This window comes from Grammomys surdaster, unplaced genomic scaffold, assembly GCF_004785775.1.
Source record: "Grammomys surdaster isolate TR1022 unplaced genomic scaffold, NIH_TR_1.0 169, whole genome shotgun sequence".
NCBI lineage: Eukaryota > Metazoa > Chordata > Mammalia > Rodentia > Muridae > Grammomys > Grammomys surdaster.
In genome coordinates this window covers 12,280,772-12,301,758 of record NW_021604617.1, presented here as the reverse complement: position 1 = coordinate 12,301,758, position 20,987 = coordinate 12,280,772, and the positions used below count along the sequence as shown (strand labels likewise).

At 36.8% G+C, this 20,987-nt stretch overlaps 1 protein-coding gene across 1 annotated transcript in view; it reads right to left on the bottom strand.

The window, feature by feature from the left end:
* Cd2ap (CD2 associated protein) overlaps positions 1 to 20,987 on the bottom strand; it is an 82,541-nt gene that overhangs the window by 7,264 nt on the left and 54,290 nt on the right. Inside the window, exons 12-16 of the mRNA XM_028766635.1 lie at positions 16,130 to 16,295; positions 15,659 to 15,801; positions 8,640 to 8,752; positions 7,640 to 7,741; positions 5,035 to 5,210 (exon numbers count right to left, since the gene is read on the bottom strand). Of these exons, the coding sequence (XP_028622468.1) occupies positions 5,035 to 5,210; positions 7,640 to 7,741; positions 8,640 to 8,752; positions 15,659 to 15,801; positions 16,130 to 16,295 (700 nt within the window). The remainder of the gene's footprint in view (positions 1 to 5,034; positions 5,211 to 7,639; positions 7,742 to 8,639; positions 8,753 to 15,658; positions 15,802 to 16,129; positions 16,296 to 20,987) is intronic.

Sequence of the window (20,987 nt, the reverse complement as noted above, 5' to 3'; positions counted from 1 at the left end):
AAAGAACATAGGAGCCAGACGTGGTGAGTAACTATAAGAACAAACAAACAACAACAATAAAACACTGTGCACCCATAGACTTATGTGCTTGAATGCTTGGTCCATAAGCAGCAGCACTATTAAGAGGTGTGGCCTTGCTGGAGAAACTGTGCCATTGGGAGTGGCCTTTGAGGTCTTATAAGCTCAAGTCTGGCCAGTGTGTCAGTCTCCTGCTGCCTGCAGATCAAGATATAGAACTCTTAGCTCCTTCTCCAGCACCATGTGTGTCTGCATGCTGCCATGCTTCCTGCCATAATGATAATAAACCAAACCTCTGAAACTGTAAGCTAGCCCCAATTAAATGTTTCCTTTATAGGACTTGTGGTGGTCATGCTATCTCTTCACATCACAAAGTCTTTTGAACAAAGCAGGGAAGTTTCACATAGATGAAATTCACAGCAGTTCTCACAGTATGCACAAGATATGTACACACTTAAGCCAGACTAAATCCCTTAGGAAAAGAGTAGGTATCCACAAAGTCCTACATCTAAGTAAGGATTTATTGGCAAGTGCCAGCTACTAGAAGGGAGTCCGTTTTCTTAAAGAGTTTTAGCCCCTGTTAAGTCAAACACGCTCCAGTGAAAGGCCACATATCCCCGGCAATACGGGCAGTACAGACTGATGGATTTCTAAACAATAGACAGACAGACAGACAAGACAGACAGACAGACACACACACACACACACACAAAATGGGGCAGGAGTGATCTGGGATGAGTTGGAGAAGGGCAAATAAGATCAAATCACATTGTATAAAAATCTCAAAGTACCAATTAAATTTTTTTAAAAGCCACCAATAGTGACAAATGTATGGGATACAAAAATTAAATAAATTCCAACAGCTAAGGACAAATAAAGACATAATATATGGCTTTTAAAAGCAGTTCTCCATGTTCACCTATCACATATTTTGTAGATTAGACACTCTAGAACTCAAACAAAAGCTAGCTAAATACAAGACAAATTAAAATTTATTTGGTAAAATAATTGAACTTCAACTTCCTCTTTGTTTTCAATTAAATATTACATTAAATTTCCCAAATCAAACTATCCCAGGCAATAATCTATATACTTTACCTCATGCTGTAACTTTTAATTTCCCTCTAACCTACCTTTTTTTGAGTCATTCTATAAATACATTTCATATCATTTCTACATAGTCATTCTATAAATATGCATTTTACAGGTTTCAGAAATTGTTGTCTGTGTTTTTGTTTTGTTTTGTTTTGTTTTTTCGAGACAGGGTTTCTCTGTGTAGCCCTGGCTGTCCTGGAACTCACTCTGTAGACCAGGCTAGCCTCAACTCAGAAATCCGCCTGCCTTTGACTCCGAAGTGCTGGGATTAAAGGCATGAGCCACCACTGCCCGGCCAGAAATTGCTTTTTTAAAAATCCACTGTTAGATTTTATTTTCTTTATTTTTCTAAACAGTATAAGCAGTTAGTTTATTTAGCAAATAAAAGGTACACCCAGAGGAGATGGAGTAAGCTGATGCAAATTAAATTAGATAATGAGTAATACTTGAATTTTTTTCACTTTATAACTGCTATTTGATATTCTCATATATAGGTGTTCTATTGGTTAGCTGTTCTGCAATCAAAGAAACTAAGAGTGGATTCACATACTAATAACATCACTAGGTTAGTATATCAAATTTATAAATTAATATGTATCGTGTTTTGCCTTCTAATGTTTCCTAGATAAAGTTTCCTAAAGAACAGTGCACATGCCGGGTGGTGGTGGCGCACGCCTTTAATCCCAGCACTTGGGAGGCAGAGGCAGGAGGATTTCTGAGTTCGAGGCCAGCGTGGTCTACAGAGTGAGTTCCAGGACAGCCAGAGCTACACAGAGAAACCCTGTCTTGGGGAAAAAAAAAAAAAAAAGAAGAACAGTATACATACATGAATTAAAAATTCTTACAAAAGGGGCTACAAAGGCATCTCAGATGTTAAAAGCACTAGCTGCTCTTCCAGAGGACAGAAGTTTAGTTCTCAGTATTCACATGGTAGCTCACAACTATTTTCATCTCCTGTCCCAGAGGCTCCAATACCCTCTTCTAGCCTCCACAGGTACCATGCAAACAAAAACACACACACACACACACACACATATAATAAAGGAACTGGTATTTAATTCCCAGAACCTATACGGTTGTTCACAACCATTTGTAATTCCAGATTGTCTTAGTTAGGGTTTCGCTGATGTGAAGAGACAGCATGACCATGGCAACTCTTATAAAGGTAAATATTTAATTGGAGCTGGTTTACAGTCCAGAGGTTTAGTCCATTATCAGCATGACAGGAAGCATGGGGGCGTGCAGGCAGACAGGGTGCTGAAGGACCTGAGAGTTCTACTTCGTGATCTGCAGGCAGCAGCAGGAGACTGTACACCACACTGGGTGTAGTTTGAGCATAGGAGACCTCAAAGCCCACTCCTCTAGTGACACACTTCCTTCAACAAGGCCACACCTCCTAACAGTGCCACTCCCTAGGAGCCAAGCATTCAAACACAGGAGTCAATGGGGGCCAAATCTATTCAAACCACTACACAGATGTTGCTCACTCCTATCTCCTTCCCTCCACCCCTAGTCTTCCACCTCTCCCTCACAGAAAACAGAAGATAACTTTATGGAGTCGGTTCTCTCCTTCCACCATACAGGTCTTGGACACCAAACATAGGTCATTAAGAACCATATCATTAGCCTCAAATATACTTAAAAACTGTCTTTTTTCTGGTTTCATAGTCTTTTAACTTTACATAAATGGAGTGACATTGTTATGTACATTTCTGACTTGTTCCTCCAACCTCCCATTTCATAAACTGCTGTTGACTCACGTACAATCATTCCTCAGTACTGTGCACACTATAAATTTCTCACTGTATCAATCTGTATCATCTACTCATTCCCTTGCTATTGTTCTCTGATTTTTAGATCTTCAAATAAACCCTAGCATCTAGCTTCATTTTTCCAAATCGACTTGAGATGTTGAAAGTAATCTTTGGAAAAATTTCTAAACTATGTAAATATACACAATAATACCTTACTCATTTTTCTGACAATTTAGGAAAATATACAGGCAATTTATGTATGTGATTGCTACTTCAATAAAAATCCTACATTTGGCTAGGTGTGGTGGCACACACATATAATTCCAGCACTTGGGAAATTAGGATCAGGTCCAAGGTCATAATTAATCTAAGAGTACAGAGACTATGCTACATGACTCACTGTCTCAAAGGAGTACACTTGCTATCAAATGTGTAAAATAACAAAATTTATGTCAGGAGAGTTTTCCAATCGGTGAGTGGTATTCAACATTTAAAGAGGAATAGTTTCTATGGTATGTAGTACAGTCTATAAAAAATTTTCAAAATAAATCAAAGTACCCAAGAAAGACCTGCCATATCAAATAACAAATTCTATAATCAGAATGTATTCATTAGATAATCTATGATACATATAGGACATATACACACACACACACACACACACACACACACATATATATATATATATATATATATATATACACTAAAATATAGATTATATATGCATACATGTATGCATACACTGAAACATATATGCTGAAAATGCATGCATTTTTAGTAGTTATTCTAAATAAAAACTTTGTTCTAATCTGTTATTTTTCATTTTTAATTTACTTTTTGTTTTTATTTGAAGCAGAGTCTCACTACATAGCCCTGGGAGAGTCTGGAAGTCATTCTGTCATTCAAATTGGCCTTGAACTTAAGAGATTTTCCCTGCATATGCCTCCAGAGTGTTGGGATTAAAGGCATTTGCCATACCAGGCTGTATTTTATACTGTTAATACCACTTTTTTTGCCGGGCGGTGGTGGTGCACGCCTTTAATCCCAGCCCTTGGGAGGCAGAGGCAGAAGGATTTCTGAGTTTGAGAGTTCGAGGCTAGCCTGGTCTACAGAGTACAGAGTGAGTTCCAGGACAGCCAGGACTACACAGAGAAACCCTGTCTCGAAAAAACAAAAAACAAAAAACAAAAACAAAAACCCACCACTTTTTTTTTTTTAAAAAAAACAGAATTCTAAGCCTGGTGAAAATTAAGAAAGAAATTGTTAAAATTAGACTCAGGGTCTAGACATGTCCAAGGAATCTTTTGGGAGTGGGGCATATATTTGTGAGACAGGAGGCTCATCCTCAGTTTAGTTAGACTAGGTGATCTTTCATCTGATTTATCCATGGGACCTTGGCAAGATTATGGTTAAAGGATCAATAGATCTGTAAACCAATCAAAGATACAAGGTCAAGTGCAGACCCTGACACTGAAAAACTGCAACTATAAGACAAATAGCTTTACACACACACACACAGTCAATCAACCAATCTGATTTGTTCATTAAAAGGGGAAGGGGGTCTGCAACAGGGTATCTTTTAAACTTCTTTTAGAGTTAAAACTCTATGGGGGGAGTGTATATCCCACTTTGTAACTTTCAGAGCTGTGGACATAGGTCAATGGTAGTAGAGTGCATTAACATCACACTCTGGGCTCGATCCTTAACACTACACAAACAACAAGAACTTTCAGAGTTAATGGGAGAGTGGGGGTATAAGGGTAGGGGGTTGGGGGAAGTTAGGGATCTCTTGTGGGTTGGAACCCATTCATTTTGTAACCACCTAATGTAAGTCTAACAGATGTAGAGGTCAAAGTCCTCCAAGAATTAAGTATGAGGTTCTAGATCATACCCAAACACCAGTACAATTTGCTCAGTATTTTCAAGACTAATTAGCACCTATGCCTGGCCAGTTCCTACCTTAGCATATAGGTACACACAGACAGACCTTCTAGAACTGAGTTACTGGAACAAATTTTCCCATCAAGGTTTTTGCTGAAAGTGCTATAATACAAATAAGTGCCTTTGAAACATACACATTTGCATACTTAGAAAAATTAGGGCTCCAGTTCACAAAGCCTAAAAGTACAACTTAGGGGACACTCTGAAGGAATTAAGAGTTACTCACCCATGTTCCTTTTTCAGTGCATCTACAATACACAATAATTCAATAATTTGGGCTCTAAGTTCATCCGTGGAATTTTTTTTCCCATCATCTGCTTCTGCTTTAGCTCTGAGTTCTAGTGGAGTTAGGAAAGCAGCCGTGTTTGCTTTAGAAGCACTTGAAGGTGTTGAAAGAGATGGCTAAAAAATAGTTTTTTAAAATTCTCATTATGTTTGTGTTTGTATTTAATATTATATTCAATCAAAAGACTGTTTTGTTCTGGTTTTCATTTTTAACACGGGACCACATGTAGCCCAGGCTGGTTTTTAATTCCAGGTCCTCATATATTAAACTACTATACAGCCCTCTAACTCAAGTATTGAGATTACAGATCATACAGTACTAAGGATTAAACCCAGGGCTTTGTATAACAGGGAATCACTCTACTAACTGAGCTACATTCCCGGGTCATAAAATTTTTACAATACGAATACAAGCAATTAATGCAGAATATACCAAGCATTTCTAATCTGAAAAGCCCCGACCTTAAAAATTCTACTCCAGCCGGGCGGTGGTGGTGCACACCTTTGATCCCAGCACTTGGGAGGCAGAGGCAGGCAGATTTCTGAGTTCGAGGCTGGCCTGGTCTACAGAGTGAGTTCCAGGACAGCCAGGGCTACACAGAGAAACCCTGTCTCGAAAAAAAAAAAAATTCTACTCCAGACTTTGTAATGAGTTTCAAACTGCGGGGATGCTTAAATGTCAGTAAAGAATTACATGAAACAAGCAAATTTTATGTTTAGTCTTGAGTCACAGTCCTAGAATATATATAATTACTTATCTGCAAATTTTCCAAATTTCTAACCTCGAGTATTTTAGAAAAGAGCTATTTAACTCCTGCGTCAAGATAAGTGGAACCTACTCCAGTGGGTGTGGGATCACTTACAGCCTGAGCCGTGTGAGTTCCAATCAGCACTTCAGATCAGTGCGTCACTCGGCTCTCACTAGAGAAGCTTGTTGATGTGGATGTAACTGATAACTGACAGTGTACAGAGAATAAGAGACTTTGGAGTACTCGGTCCTAAATGGGATGTCTATGTCAAACCCCTTCTTCCCTCACAATTCAGGGATTTAAGCAGAAAAGGAGGCAGAAAGATAACAGGAGCCACGGGTGACAGATGACATCAAAGAGTGTAATCAGGACGTGCACAAGCTCAAGCCATGAAAACTCCCAGCTCTGAAGGGAAAGTGGGCACACAGTCCCATCCCTGGCAAAGAAGCTGGATATAAATGCCAGCAGCTGGAGACGGGGAAATCGGTTTTCTGTGATGGAGTGAAGCCAAGTGTACAGTAGGCACACTCCAGGGCAGGGCCCACGCGCAGATGTCGTTGGCCAACAGAAACTTGACTCCTTGTTTTCTTTTGTTAAGATAGAGAAAATATAAAGTTAAGTGGGAAGGGAGGGGTGTGTGTGTGTGTGTGTAGAGTTGGGAGAGGGGATCAAAGTATACTATATGAAATTCTCAAAGAATAAAAACATTTACAAAAAAACCCAGATAAATGGTAAAACACAGAAATTCCAAAAGCAGTTTGGTGTTCACTGCTGGAGGGGGGGGGGGGAAACAATAAAAAAAAAAAACTGTAATCTCTAGTAGCTTTTTTTTTTTTTTTTTTAAAGGAAGGAAAATACCCACTGGCTTCTCTAATGGATAATTTGTCTAGTGAGGCAGCTACAAGTAAAATTGTATGGACATTAAAGTGCTATTTTAATCCTTATTGACACAAATATCCAAAGCCTCACTTAAGAGAGATTATGAAGAATTTAATTAAGTCCATAGACTACCTGATGATTTCACTAAAATCTGTCATTTTAGAAAAGTTTCAAGAGACTGCTGACAACATAGAGAATCAGATTAACTATATTTGTTAAATTCAAGAAGTGGCCAAATATTCTGGAATGAAAATGACAAATAAAAGAAACCTCAAGTATATGTGCAATTTATAACAAAACTGTCTTCAATAAAAATTATAACTTCAGAAAAGAAACATCTAGTCCAGTACACACTGAACGCTTCAGAGTGCCCAGATCCAAGTAAAGAGTGAGTGGACGAGCCATGACTCCAATGTGCTACCTCTCACAGGTAATTAGGCTGAAGCTACCCTAGGAGAGCAGCTGAGCATGCCTATGGAGACGGAGGCAGGGGGATCAATACAAGTTCTCTGAGGGAGCCTGGTCAACATAAGACAGTACAGAGCAGTCAGGGCCGTAGAGAGAGACCCTATCTCAAAACAAACAAAACAGGCCCCATCCCCAAATTATTTTATGTAAACTAATTCCTGAATATATGTTTAATAAGAAAATTAAATAGTGTAAAAATCAATTTCCTATGCCTTGGAAATATGAATCATACAGCACACTCTTTAGAATAAGGTAAGTACTTCTATTCTTAAAAGACCTAGAGAGGACAGTGTGTCTTAAGCTTAATAATGCAATTTTCAGCAAGAATTACTTTACTTCTTGGTGGAAGAGAGAAAAACAATTTCTAAAAGGGCATCTTAAATTTCATGATTATAATAAGCTACAACACATCTTAAAAACTAAACAAATCTTAGACCACAATGGATCTACCTTTGGAGAGTAGCTTGCATCCTTTTTAAACTCCAGTGGCTTTAGGTTGCCACTATCATCTTCTTTCAGTAGCTTCAAGGTCTTTTCTGGGCTTTGGGTTGGCTAAATGTTAAGCATTTAAAAGAAAAAAGAAAAAAGGAAAAAAGAAATCAAGACACAGATTTCACTATTAAAAAAAAATGTAAAAAGCCTTTAATAAGTATTAACAGAACACAGCCAACATTCCCAGCACTTAGCTGCTGCTGTTCCTGCTGTTTACTGCTGTGGACAAGATGTCACATAAGGTCAGGCTAAATAGTACTTCTGCATATCTGAAAGGCAAAACTAGCTTTCCTCATGAAAACAAAAAGTGTGTTCACTCAGGTAATTTTAAAATAACACAGTAGTCATAAACTATGTTCATACTAACAATATGTGTGTGTATAAATATAAATATTAAAGTAGATTTGCATTTCAAACAACAAATAGAAAGCATGGAAAGAAGTTACTAAACTATGAGAACAAATACTACAAAAGAAGGAATTACCAAGAGGTGGGGAAAGGTTCTCCTTTCCTGAAGTCTGTACTCACTGCTCACTGACCCTGCTGTATGTACTGTCTGAACAAAGTCCCTGTGCTCTGTGACTGTGGTCTCAAGATAACTCTTCCCCCCCCCCCCAAGACAGGGATTCTCTGTATAGCTCTGGCTGTCCTGGAACTCACTCTGTAGACCAGGCTGGCCTCAAACTCAGAAATCCACCTGCCTCTGCCTCCCAAGCGCTGGGATTAAAGGTGTGCACCACCACTGCCCGGCCTTCAACATAGCTCTATTTTCTAATTCTGGAACCTTTCAAGCAATATCCTATTGAACTGTGCATACCTCTTTGCCTGCATTTTCTTAAATAAAAAACTCATAAAGCTGTCTTCCAGAGCTTTAAAATAGATGGGACTCTAAGTCTGTTCATTCTTATCTCAACACTGTCTTCATCTTCTACGTTTTTCTAAAGTAAGAGAAACTTACAGAATGTCCACCATTGAAGCGGCCAGGCAATCTTCTTCCAGGCATCTTGGGTCTATTTGCAGTGAGATGTAACAAGTTCTCTGAGGAAGCTATGTCATCAAAATTGACATTATCTAGAGAATAAAAATAAGTATTACCAACTAAGAGAGTTGTTCCTTCTGAAGGGCAAAAAACTGTATTTCTGGTTTCTTACTTACACCATCAATTAATTACAAGCCACCACTAAGTTGAAGAGCTCACAAATTGACCAGTGCTTTATATATGCATTTGGAAAACAATACTCATGCTCTTATTAAAAACAAAAACAAACAGAAACTCAATCTCTCTACCAGATAAAGACCTTTTACCCATGTAAGACCTGTTTTCAATAGAGCCAGGATGAACAGTTAGTTCTTCTAGGAAGAATCTGTACCATGCACTGCAGTAGAATAAAAAGCTATCATTTGAAGTTCTCACATTTGTAAAAATCTATGTAGACAATTACAACTTAGAGAACTTTTGCATGTGTACCACTTTACACCTCAGGCTGTGGACTAATATCAAACTTGATTCAGCCCAGGCTGGACCTGACACCCTGTTGCTTTCCCTGTGTTCTCAATTTAAGTTATGATTTAGTTACATGAACATACTCAGATGTTATAATCAGGACTCAAACTGAACTGAAGACATTATATGAAAATCACACCTAATTATGTATCTAAGGTAAATCAGATAACCAGTGTAAATGCTACATAGACCACTAATTTATTTTTCTGCCATCAATCAAAGGCTAGTTGACCCTGGACCAAATAATTTGTGTTTAAGGGCATATAAGACATATACGGTAATTCATACCTCTTAAACAATTGTCTATACTGCCTGGTATTTTCAAGTGTTGGCAGAAAATCTTAAACAAGCTGTTATTACTCTGAAGCTCAGATGTCTACTCATGGCACAAAACTCTTTTGTAAATTCCAGATACTGCCATGATCAGCCTAACTTCCTGTAGCTCAGGTAACTAGGAATATTAACCACTGCCAAAATATCTCAATCTTCTAGGAGACTCGTCTTTCTCATTAGCATTTGTCTGACACTTGTCAAGAATTATCAGACACCTGTATGTCCAAATTCAGTGATCTGTTGTCTCTTTAGACCTAAACATCCTCATCTTTACCAACCTCACTCTCCATGTAAGAGATGGTAAACACATGGTAAAGAGAGTCATCACTGGGAAACGTGCACTGGAGAACTGAAAGGACTGGCTCACTATTAACCTTTGTGTGTTCTACCCTGGACAAACACATCAAAACAGAAACTATAATTTAAAAAAAAAAAAACCTTAATTTTCTGATCTTGATAACTATAATTATATAACAAACCACAGAATGAAATAAGTAACATCAATGGAAAATGAATTACATAATCTAAAAGGTTTCGTTTAAATATAAGCATATGCCATTCTGTTTATAAACATATTAAAGAAAATAACTGGTATAAAATATATTAAATGTGCATTAGTTACCTATAAAAAGACTCTGAAGAGTAAAACCCTATCATTTTGACCAAAGAAATAATTTTCAAATGCATATGTAAGCAACTTGTAGAGAAAAAAAAATAAAACAGAAAAATATGGAAGAAATGAAAGAAAAATGAAACAGAAAGGGTAAATTTTTTAAAATGTAGATTTACAAAGTACAGCATACTCATGTAAAAATGCCTTCATACATCCAATTTAGGGTTACAACACCAAGACAACTTATTTTACATTCTAAAACTCTCTCAGGTTCTCCATTTAAGATATCAGGTAAAACAGAATAGTGCACATTTTGGATTTATGATACACCTAAATCCTTGATATGTGATCTCCGATTAGTTAACAACAGATTCACACTATGAAAATGGCATAAAAGGCATCACCGCTACAGTCCCATCTGTCACTCTGACAGCCACTTACACTTCTGTATGTTCTGAGGAAGATGTGGATGCTTTTTTTAAAAAGCCAAGCAAAATAACCAATTATGAGGGAAAAAAATCTGTTTTGTATGGTTGCCAATTTTTTGGAGATGTATTATCAAGAGTATTTTAAATTATAATCAAGAAAGGTTTTTCAAAATGAACTTGACTGTATTTTAAAATGGAAAACCAAAAGGGTTAGAATAGACAAACACACACGTACACTTTCAGCAGAATTACAAAGATTGATGTGCACCACCTACTTATACGGAATATACTACTTTGATTTCTTTTATAAATTGTTATCTTACCAAAATGGAGAAGGGTAGGATAATTTCCTGACACGTAAGAAGGGAGGAAACATGGCAAACAGGCTAGGAAACAAAATCTGGAAAGAAAAGTCAAGGATAGGAATGTCTAGAAAAAAGACTAAATCAAAAAAATTATTTTACAAAGCAGGAAAAAAAGAACAGTTGTAGAATGAATAGAAGCATTTCAATGTCTAGTAACCGCAGGCCATCTAAACTTACATAAAACCTGTACTATTAGATATATTTGATTTACTCCTTTGCCTTTCAAAAGAGAAATTTTAAATTACTATCAATTTCAATATCAATATCATTAAGATTTTTAAGCCATATTATTTTACTCACTGAACAACAGGAAGACAGTTTCTAAAAGGACAGCTTACTATTTTAAGAGGCCAAGGGTACAAATCAATTTCTAACATCTTACAAGATAGTTGTAACTAAAACTACACCATCGTTTAGTGAAGTTCTAGTGTTTGGTGCATTATAGTAATAATAAAGGTGATTTTAATTTTATGACACTATAAAATAAAAATATGCCAAAAAGAAAAGCATATTTAAATAATCCACTATAAATTTGATTCAATGCAATCTCTGACATCTCTCATTGTTTGTGTGTGCGTGTGCGTGTGCGTGTGTGTGTGTGTATGAGAGACACTAAAGCCTAATGTTAACTCCATGACCTAGGCAAAAGAACCATTACTAGGAATAAGAACACTTTTGTTTCTGGTTTCTATACAAATCTCACTGTATGTGTTTACTACTTAATAATAGCCTTATATGAAAAGTTCCATCATAAATTCTTCCTGAAAAAAAATGTATTAAAAAAATTCAAAGAAAAGTAAATAAACTATAATAGTAAGAGAAAGTATAATTCAACAATATCACGGATGCCTTGGAATCTCATATATATATATAACAAAGATTTACTTTTAATCTTAAAAGAATTTATCAGAGAGGGAAAAAAATCAAAATATCATCAAAATATAATATGCTTATATCAAAGCACACTTCATCTGAACTTCTTAATGTAATTGTAATACTACTAGTCAATTTTATATCTACTGTTCTAAAACTAATTTCAAAAATAATTTTGCTGGTGGAAGAATTATTTTAGAAGTATTTGAATCATGTTAACTTATAATTAATTGGCAATGGCAATGAGATTTTCATTAAAATTTATTTTTATTTCATTTTATTTCATTAAAATTAATTTTTGATGAGGCATTTGAGAAAAGGAAAGGAACTGAAGCATGGTTCCCAACAGCTCTGCAATCACAGCACGGCTACATATGAACACCCTGGTCAGGGAACTGAAATTACCTCATGCCATAAAAGAAAAAGGAAACTCAAATGAATATTCTAGGAATAACTTGGGTTTTTTTTTTTTAAGCATCTATATTTCCATAGAGAATTTACTGTTTATTTGTAGCTAGAAAATTGTTTTTGAGAAGTAAGGAAATCAATCTTTCATAGGTCAAAGCAGAAACAGAATGAGATTGATTAGAAAATGTGGAGGGGCTGAAGGAACAAAACATTCACAGTTACTTCCCCATCCTGTGTTCCAGAAGGAGAGATAAACACGCTCATTTGGTCACAAGTTAAGCAAGAGAAATGATCTGAGGAATAAACCTGCTTACAACTAATCAGCTACCAAATAAAACCCACAGTTTCAATAGCGAAGTCATGTTACATGATTTAAAAGTTATGAGCTGTCCCATGTGAGTGATGTGAACTAAAATCATGGCTTAGTTCTGCAAGAGCAATGGTCTCTCTTCATCATGGAGCCATCTTTCCAGCCCTAGTTTACATTTTCTGAGACTTACAAAGTATGCTTTACCCTAATGCTAAATTTGAGGCTGTATTCAACCCAAAACTCACAAGAGAGGTAGAAAACTTCTGTAAGGACAGATTGAAAAGTCCAAAATTGAAAATGCTTTAAAAATCAAGCATTTGAGTGACAACATGACTACCGGTGGATAATAGCATAGCTACCTCAAGGTACACAAGGAGCAGGCACGGTGAAAACAAATGGGCACTAAAATCATGACCATGTTACTCTAAGGAAATCTATATCAAAGTTACGCATACAGACTCATTTTGTTTGATATGACGTTTATAAGAGAAGCTATTTGCTGCCATCAATGAGATCTTTTATCCTAGCAAAGAGCCTATGTCTAGAATACTGCTAAGGATGTGGCAGCTGTTCAGTAAAGTATTTTTACTTAATTCCCAAAATTGAAAATTACTGAAGACTGCATAAGTGTGGCACACCACCAAAGTTAGCCAAGTTAACTGAAAAGAACCAAGGACTGTTGCTTACAAGTTCGCTGCTGAGTTCCTGCATTGTGAGTTTCAGTATCTCTAAACCACTGTTTTCCTTATTAAAGAAAACTTTAAGCCAAAAACTGTAACTTTCCAAACTCTGTTCTACAAGGCCTATTATATGAAGAGTAAATAACCACTATGGATATAAAATAAACATGGTTTTTAACTTTCCAACCATGAGTTTAAAATTGTTAAACAATTTCTACTACAAGTCATAAAAGACTGTTGGTAGCTGTATAGAAAACTTGAGGGCTTGGAAAGACAGCTCTGCAGTTAGGATCTTGAACACTCCACTCCGGAGGGAGGCAAAGGCAGGTGGACCTCTGTAAGGTAGAGGCCAGCTTGGTCTACATAGCAAGTTACGAGATAGCCAGGGCTACATAGAGAGACCTTATCTTAATCAAAAAAATAGAGTGCACACTTCTCTTAGAGAGGGTCAAAGATTAGTCTCCGGCAACACATGAGATGGCTCACAAACCACCTGTAACTTCAGCTCCATGGGAATCCTGTATCTCTGGCCTCCAAAGGAACCTGAATTCATACACATACCCAGACAGAGGCACACATACACACATGTAATTGAAAATAATAAAAATAAACTTTCTTTTAAAAGTCAAAAGCTTATTTCATCTAAAGTGTTTTAAAACGTCTACTACTTTTAAACCAAAGAGAACAGATATTCAAGAGTGATACAAAGTAATATAAAAACAAACGTCAATTCCCAAAGGAACACAACCACATTTAATATTCTTGTGATAAAGATCACAAAAATCGGGAAAATTTGAAAGATAATACCAATAGATGTTTATTTAAAGCATTAAATTTACATAAATAATCAAGCTTTCATCAATTATGACTTTTGAAAACACGTTGCTGGTTCCATTTTTGAGTACATATAATGCTATGAGAAGTCTATCACTTTACTACTAATGTCTATAAAAACGGATATTTTAGATCATTTTTCATTTATTATTTAATAATAAATAAGGCCAATTTAACAAATGAGATACAAAGAGTATATTTTAGTGAACCTTTCCAAACTACAGATTACAATTCTCAAATACTGGTATTGGATGTAGCACCATCTAGAGAAGGGAGGATTCAAATATGACAAAGGGATTCATAAAACACTAAAATCAACTGATTGAAAGAACTGAAGATGAAGCCTTTGCACTGATAAACTGAAATGAAACAAGGAAATGTGATTATAAAGGGTAATTATTGTTAAAGTTTAAAATACTAGCCTGAAGCCAAACAGTCCTCTATGACCCTAAGACTTTCTACAGAGCATCAGAGCACTGATCTATATGCAAGGACTGTAGCATTCTCTTCACTGGGGATTGAGTGTGCGGATGTGTCTGTTATATAAAATGGAGGAAACAGCATCTGTTTCCTAGGGCTACAATAAAAATAAGATAAAAACATATGTGAAAAGGTCCTTTAAGAAATCTAAAAAATGAGCTGGAAAGACGGCTCAGTGGTTAAGGGCACTGACTGCTCTTCCAGAGGTCCCGAGTTCAATTCCCAGCAACCACACAGTAGCTCACAACCTTCTGTAATGGGGTCTGATGCCCTCTTCTAGTGTGTCTAAAACAGCTACAGTGTATTCATACAAATAAATAAATCTTTTTTTAAAAAATGTAATAAACTAAAAAATGTAAAATTTAATATAAAATATCTATTTCCATAAAGTAATGACTCTCTAATGCTCTTAAAAGGTAGAACTTAACCAAGATGTCTGTGCTTCCAGCTCTCCACCTTTCCACTGTATAAAGAACCAAAGAACAGACAAACACAAGATAATTGAAAACAAGCAACAAACAAACAAAAAACCCCTAAATCTAAACAAACACTATTTGGTAAATGTGAAGTGTATTGATAATAAAAATATTTTCTTGTAGATAACAGGTTTCTCCAGATAAAGATTTTTAAGCTTTATAAACTACAATTACTGCTGGCACTAAAAGTCTACATCATCCTAGTATTTTTTAAAACGCATGCATGCAGGTACAGGTTGCGCCAGAAGAGGGCTTCAGATCCATTGGAACTAGAGTTACAGTCAGTTGTGAGCTCATGCGGGTTTAAGGAGGGGCAGCCCTGTACTCTTAACCACTGAGCCATCGCTCTAGCTTCTCGTTTTCAAATTTTAATAACCAAAAATGTACTCAACTCTGAGAAATGTAAAAGATATGGTCATTACATACCGGTCAAGACATAATAGAGCACTAAGCATGTCTATCGGTCTTGTTCACTTTCTGTTCTCAGTAAGAAATCTCTGCTCAGACAGGACTGTATTCTGCACACCTACCATCCTCATGGTTCCACTCTGGCTACTAAATTTTAAGTCCATTTCAACTAGTTGCCATTATTTACTTCTGCAAGTTGCACACTCAAATCTACAATTCTAAAATCCATCTGAGTCCTTTTTTAATCTTGCCCATTCTGGCTTACCTGTTTCTTTTGAGTTCCTGGCTACAAAGGCATCAAGGTCTACTGATTTTGGTCTAACTGGCAACTGTTCAGGATCTAGCTTTGGTTTTGATACTGGCTCAGTATCAGTCTTTGAAGAAATGGTAGTAACTTCTCCATTAATTCTGAAATGAGAAAACAAACAAGCAAAAATCACTTGGAGGTTAAATATAACTTTTAAAGGCATTAAAGATTTTGTGTAACAGAATACTAATTTCCATCTGTCTGTAAAACTATGCATCAACATAAGCTGCTAACCCTAAAACTGATCACAAGATCAGAAATGTAAAAACAGTTTTATTCGTTTATTTGGAATATATGATTAATATTTAACAAAATGAATAGTCTACCAGGAAATAAATGTATGGGAAGCAGATATTTAAACTTAGAAAGGCAGCAGAGACATTTAGGTCAAAGGTAGGTAATCAATGTCTAATTTTAAATTAGGCTTACTTGGCTGTTGGAGGTGGAGGAGGAACTGGCTTTTCTGGCCGTTTCGGGTACACTGTTCCAGGAGACCTCAGTAAACTATTGGCTTTGGTAGGTGGAGTGGGCTTTTTGGGTGGGACTTGAGGAGCAGCTGGTTTAGTAGGTTTCTGTTCTAGCAGTGATTTTTCATCTGATAATTAAAAAAAAATACTTATTAATAATCAAAACTTGTTTAGGTTTTTCTTATACACTATTGCCAGACTGGGAAAACAAGAGGCAGAGACCAATATTAATCTTCATATTCTGTATGTGTATAAGTATACAGTGTTTGAAGGTTGCACTTTAATGTGTCTAAAAACCTTTTTAAAAATGACCCAGGGGGCCACGCCTTTAATCCCAGCACTTGGGAGGCAGAGGCAGGTGGATTTCTGAGTTCAAGGCCAGCCTGGTCTACAGAATGAGTTCCAGGACAGCCAGGGCTACACGGAGAAACCCTGTCTCGAAAAACCAAAAAACAAAACAAAAATGACCCAAGGGAGCCAGAACTCACTAAAACCCTGATTAGGAATAACACATGCTTTTAGCTATGCCCCACTTGCTATTAGGGGTAATAACACCATTTTATGAAGTAATTCAATGAATAGATATTTCTGAATAGTGCGAAATACTTAAAGAACTATATTATGAATAACTGTATGCGAAATACTTAAAGAACTATATTATGAATAACTGTATGCCACATTCATTAAAAGAACTTCACTAACAAAAACGCACCAAACACATACATCACACTACATACAGCATATTCACTTCCTTATTTTTTAGGCACTAAGCACAAATATTAACAGAACATCTGTACATATACAGTTCAGATCCCTAATCTAGTAGTGAGTGTAACAGTCACAATTGTTGGGAGCCGCCACGAGAGCTGACAAAGTCCGCCATTGCTAGGTGGCGCTGTCGCCCGTAATTCTTCCTAGTACCAAGTAAACTGCGCATGTGCCATGGTTAGCCCGCCAAAGCTAAGCCCATCCCACGGCGTTTGGCGCGCTACGAGTAAGCAGCCAATCAGGGGGTGAATACCCCGCTCTGGGGTATATAGGCAGTGCTTTCCCACGCCTTCTTCGTCTTCTACCACCATTTTGGTTTAGGGAAATAAACGCGTTCCTACAAAAGGATTCTAGTGTGTATGTGTGTGTACGTGTGTGTATGTTTTTTGCCGGCGAGACCATTACGCGCGCGCCCCACACACACAATTAAAAACATAACAAACTTAGGTCCAACACTGAATGATTATTTGTCTTTGAGAAAACAATGTGTATGAAAGTCTAAAAATAATTTTAGGAAATTTCCTCTTAATCAGAAACAAGTGAATATTAAACTTGAACCAACAGCACAACTCTTTTAAAATTAAAAATTTTGCAAGAATATACAATATAGATGCTGTAGAGCTGACTCAGCAGTTAAGAGCACAGGCTGCTCTTGCAGAGGACCCAAGTTCAGTTCCCAGAACCTACATGATAAAACTCATTGTCTGTGACTCCAAGTCCAGGGACCTAATGCCCTCTTCTGGCATCCTTGGTATTAGGCACACATACCATGCACAAACACTCATGCAGGCAAATACTTACAGAATAAAAGCACGTTAAGTATAGTGTACTGCCTGTATTCTACCATGTATATAATTATTCCCTTAGAGCTTGTGAAAAATAGCTATCTGATCATCCTTTTAGATAAAAGTTGGTTTGGTTGGTTTTTTTGGGTTTTTTTTGTTTTGTTTTGTTTTGTTTTGTTTTTTTAAAGACAAGGTCTTTCTATCTAGTCCTGGCTATCCTGGAACTTATAATGTAGACCAAGCTGGACTTGGGCTCACAGAAATCCTCCTGCCTCCCAAGTGCTGGGACTGAAGGTGTGAGCCACCATGTCTGGCTAAAAGTCTATTTTTATGGTCTCAAAAATATAATGATGTATCACATACCTACAGCACTAGGAGAAAAATACAAAACTTCCTATTTCTGGCCATAATCAAGTAGAAACCTCTATAGCATTGTAACAGATAGCTAAATTTGAATTTCTAGAAAATAATGAAAAAATGACTTATAGAAAATAGCAGAAAGTGGTCTTTGTTTAACTTACCCCTCCCTCTAGCCCACTCCCACTCTTGGGAATCTTTCTCCTGTCTTAATAAACTGTCCTAGTCTATTTCTTTTTTTTTTTTGGTTTTTCGAGACAGGGTTTCTCTGTATAGCCCGGGCTGTCCTGGAACTCACTCTGTAGACCAGGCTGGCCTCGAACTCAGAAATCCGCCTGCCTCTGCCTCCCGAGTGCTGGGATTAAAGGCGTGCGCCACCACCGCCCGGCCCAAGAAAGGGTTTTTTTGTTGTTGTTGTTTTTTTTTTGTTTTTTGGTTTTTTTTTGTTTTTTGTTTTTCGAGACAAGGTTTCTCTGTGTAGCCCTGGCTGTCCTGGAACTCACTCTGTAGACCAGGCTGGCCTCGAACTCAGAAATCTGCCTGCCTCTGCCTCCCAAGTGCTGGGATTAAAGGCGTGCGCCACCAACGCCCTCCTAGTCTATTTCTAATCATGTATTCCTGATGCAATCCTTTGCCCTGGGACATAGAAGCATGGAATTACGCATTTCCCTGATACTCTGGGCTTTCTCGCTGTTCCTCTGACCTCCACATCTAACTTAAATGGCAGGACTTACTCTCCACCTCCCTATTGCTGGCAGCTGCTGAGATTTACAGCATTCAGGCAAAGCCTCACAGTAATCCCAAAGCAAATTCCCAAGTGCTCTTTCTGTGCAGAACCCTCCACTCTGGTACTCTGCACAACTGAGCATCCTATACGCCTGTGTCTGCCCTCATCTCTGCAACAGGATCAGGGCCATCTGACTTCTTTCTGCTGACTATAAAATATCTTTGGAACAGGCTAAAGAAGCTAAACAAAACTCAAAAAAAAATCCTAATTTTAAATATAAAGACAAAACCATACAATCCTACAATATAAAAACCACTATGATATAAAACAGGAAAGACAGAAACAGAAATGGCCTTGAGAATGATGGTATGATGGTAACTTGAACCCATGGTGAAAGGAGAAAATCAACTTCTACAGGTTGTCCTCCAATCACGCACACACCCCTAGCACTGACACACAAATCATATATACATGCATATTAATTCATTTCTTTAAAAAAAAACTATAACGTCAGAAAAAAGAAAAATAAAATTCTGTTCTACAAGAAAAATAAGCACCCACACAATGGAAAAAAAGGTGTTTGTAAAAAACACATGTGATAAAGGGCAGCTACTCAAAATAAACAAAGAACTCTTAAACTCACAGTTTTTAAAAAATTGATTAAAAAAACAAACAACAGACAAAGATTTAACAGACAATTCACCAAACATATAGCTGACAACCACATTGAAAAGATGTTCAATATCAGTTGTCATTAGGAAAGTGAAAAACATGAGGCATCATCACACAGCTACCAGAATACAAATACAAAACAAAGAAAACATTACATGCTGCCAAGGACACAAAACAATCTTTCATTACTAGTAGAAATACAACATGGTACAACTCCCTTGGGAATAGTTTGGTAGTTGCTTACGAGAGGAAACACACTCTTACCAAATGATCCAGTGATCACTGGTATTTATTCCATCTTTGGTATTTATCCTTGGTGTTTATTTAAATGAACTAAAATGTACATTCACAAAAAAATCTGCATAAATGGTAACAGTAGCTTTACTCACAACCGCAAAAACTTAGAACCAACCAAAATATTCCTTACTGAGTATGGCACCCACAGACAATGAAACAGTATTAAAAGCATTTATTTAATGAGGTGCCAGTTCATAAAAACACAGGTAGATTTATATATACATAATAAATGAAAGAAGGTGATAAAAATGGCTACATACTATGAATAATTGGAAATGTAACAGTATAGAAACAGGTGAGAAAAAAGTGACTGCCAAAGGTTAGGAAGAGGGAAACCGAGAGAGAGAGCAGAGGACAGAGGACAACCAGAACAATCAAAATACTCTGATGGCACAATGGTTGATACATGGCACTATGTATTTGTCCACGCAAAAAAAAAAAAAAAAAAAAAAAGTACAACATATAACAAACTCATGTCAATTATAACCACCAGTCACAAACAATACACACTCAAATGCAGAATGTATAGAATGTATATAGTAAAGGAAACTGTGCCTACAGGGGGAAGAAGGCATACAGAAGAATAGGAAAGCTTATACTTTTGGTTGACTGTCCTTTCTTCTGATTCTTTCTGAGTATGTGTATGCACCACAGGGGATCACACGTGGCACAGTACATGTGTGGAAGTTATAGGACAGCCTTGATGTAGGCTCCAGGAACCAAACTCAGATCATCAGGCTTGGGCAGCACTGTACTTTTACCTGCTGGGTCAATCTTGCTAGCCCTTGGTTCAACTTTCTATGACTCAGAAATTAAGTACAAGAAAGAAGGGAGGGAGCGAGGGAAAATCAGTTAAGAAGTCATAATAATTTAGGAAAGATATAATAGGCTACACTCTTAACATGACCACAGAAATAAAACCATTCTGAAGCAAAATTCAAGGTTCTGCCCAATCTATTATATATTTTTTAAAAAGTCTTACTTTCTTAAACTTAACAATGTAAAATGTTGAAAAATACGTGGTGTCTTAGAAAAACTTTCCAAGCTCATACGAAATGGGATTAAAGAATACCTAGCAATCGCCATAGTTAAATTCTAAAGGATTTTTAAATTTTATTTTCCCCAACTTGCTATAAAAATAACAGGTCAAGTATCTAGTATCTAGGTTTTTTTTAATACATAATATGAAACAATAAAAACTCTATCTTACTGAA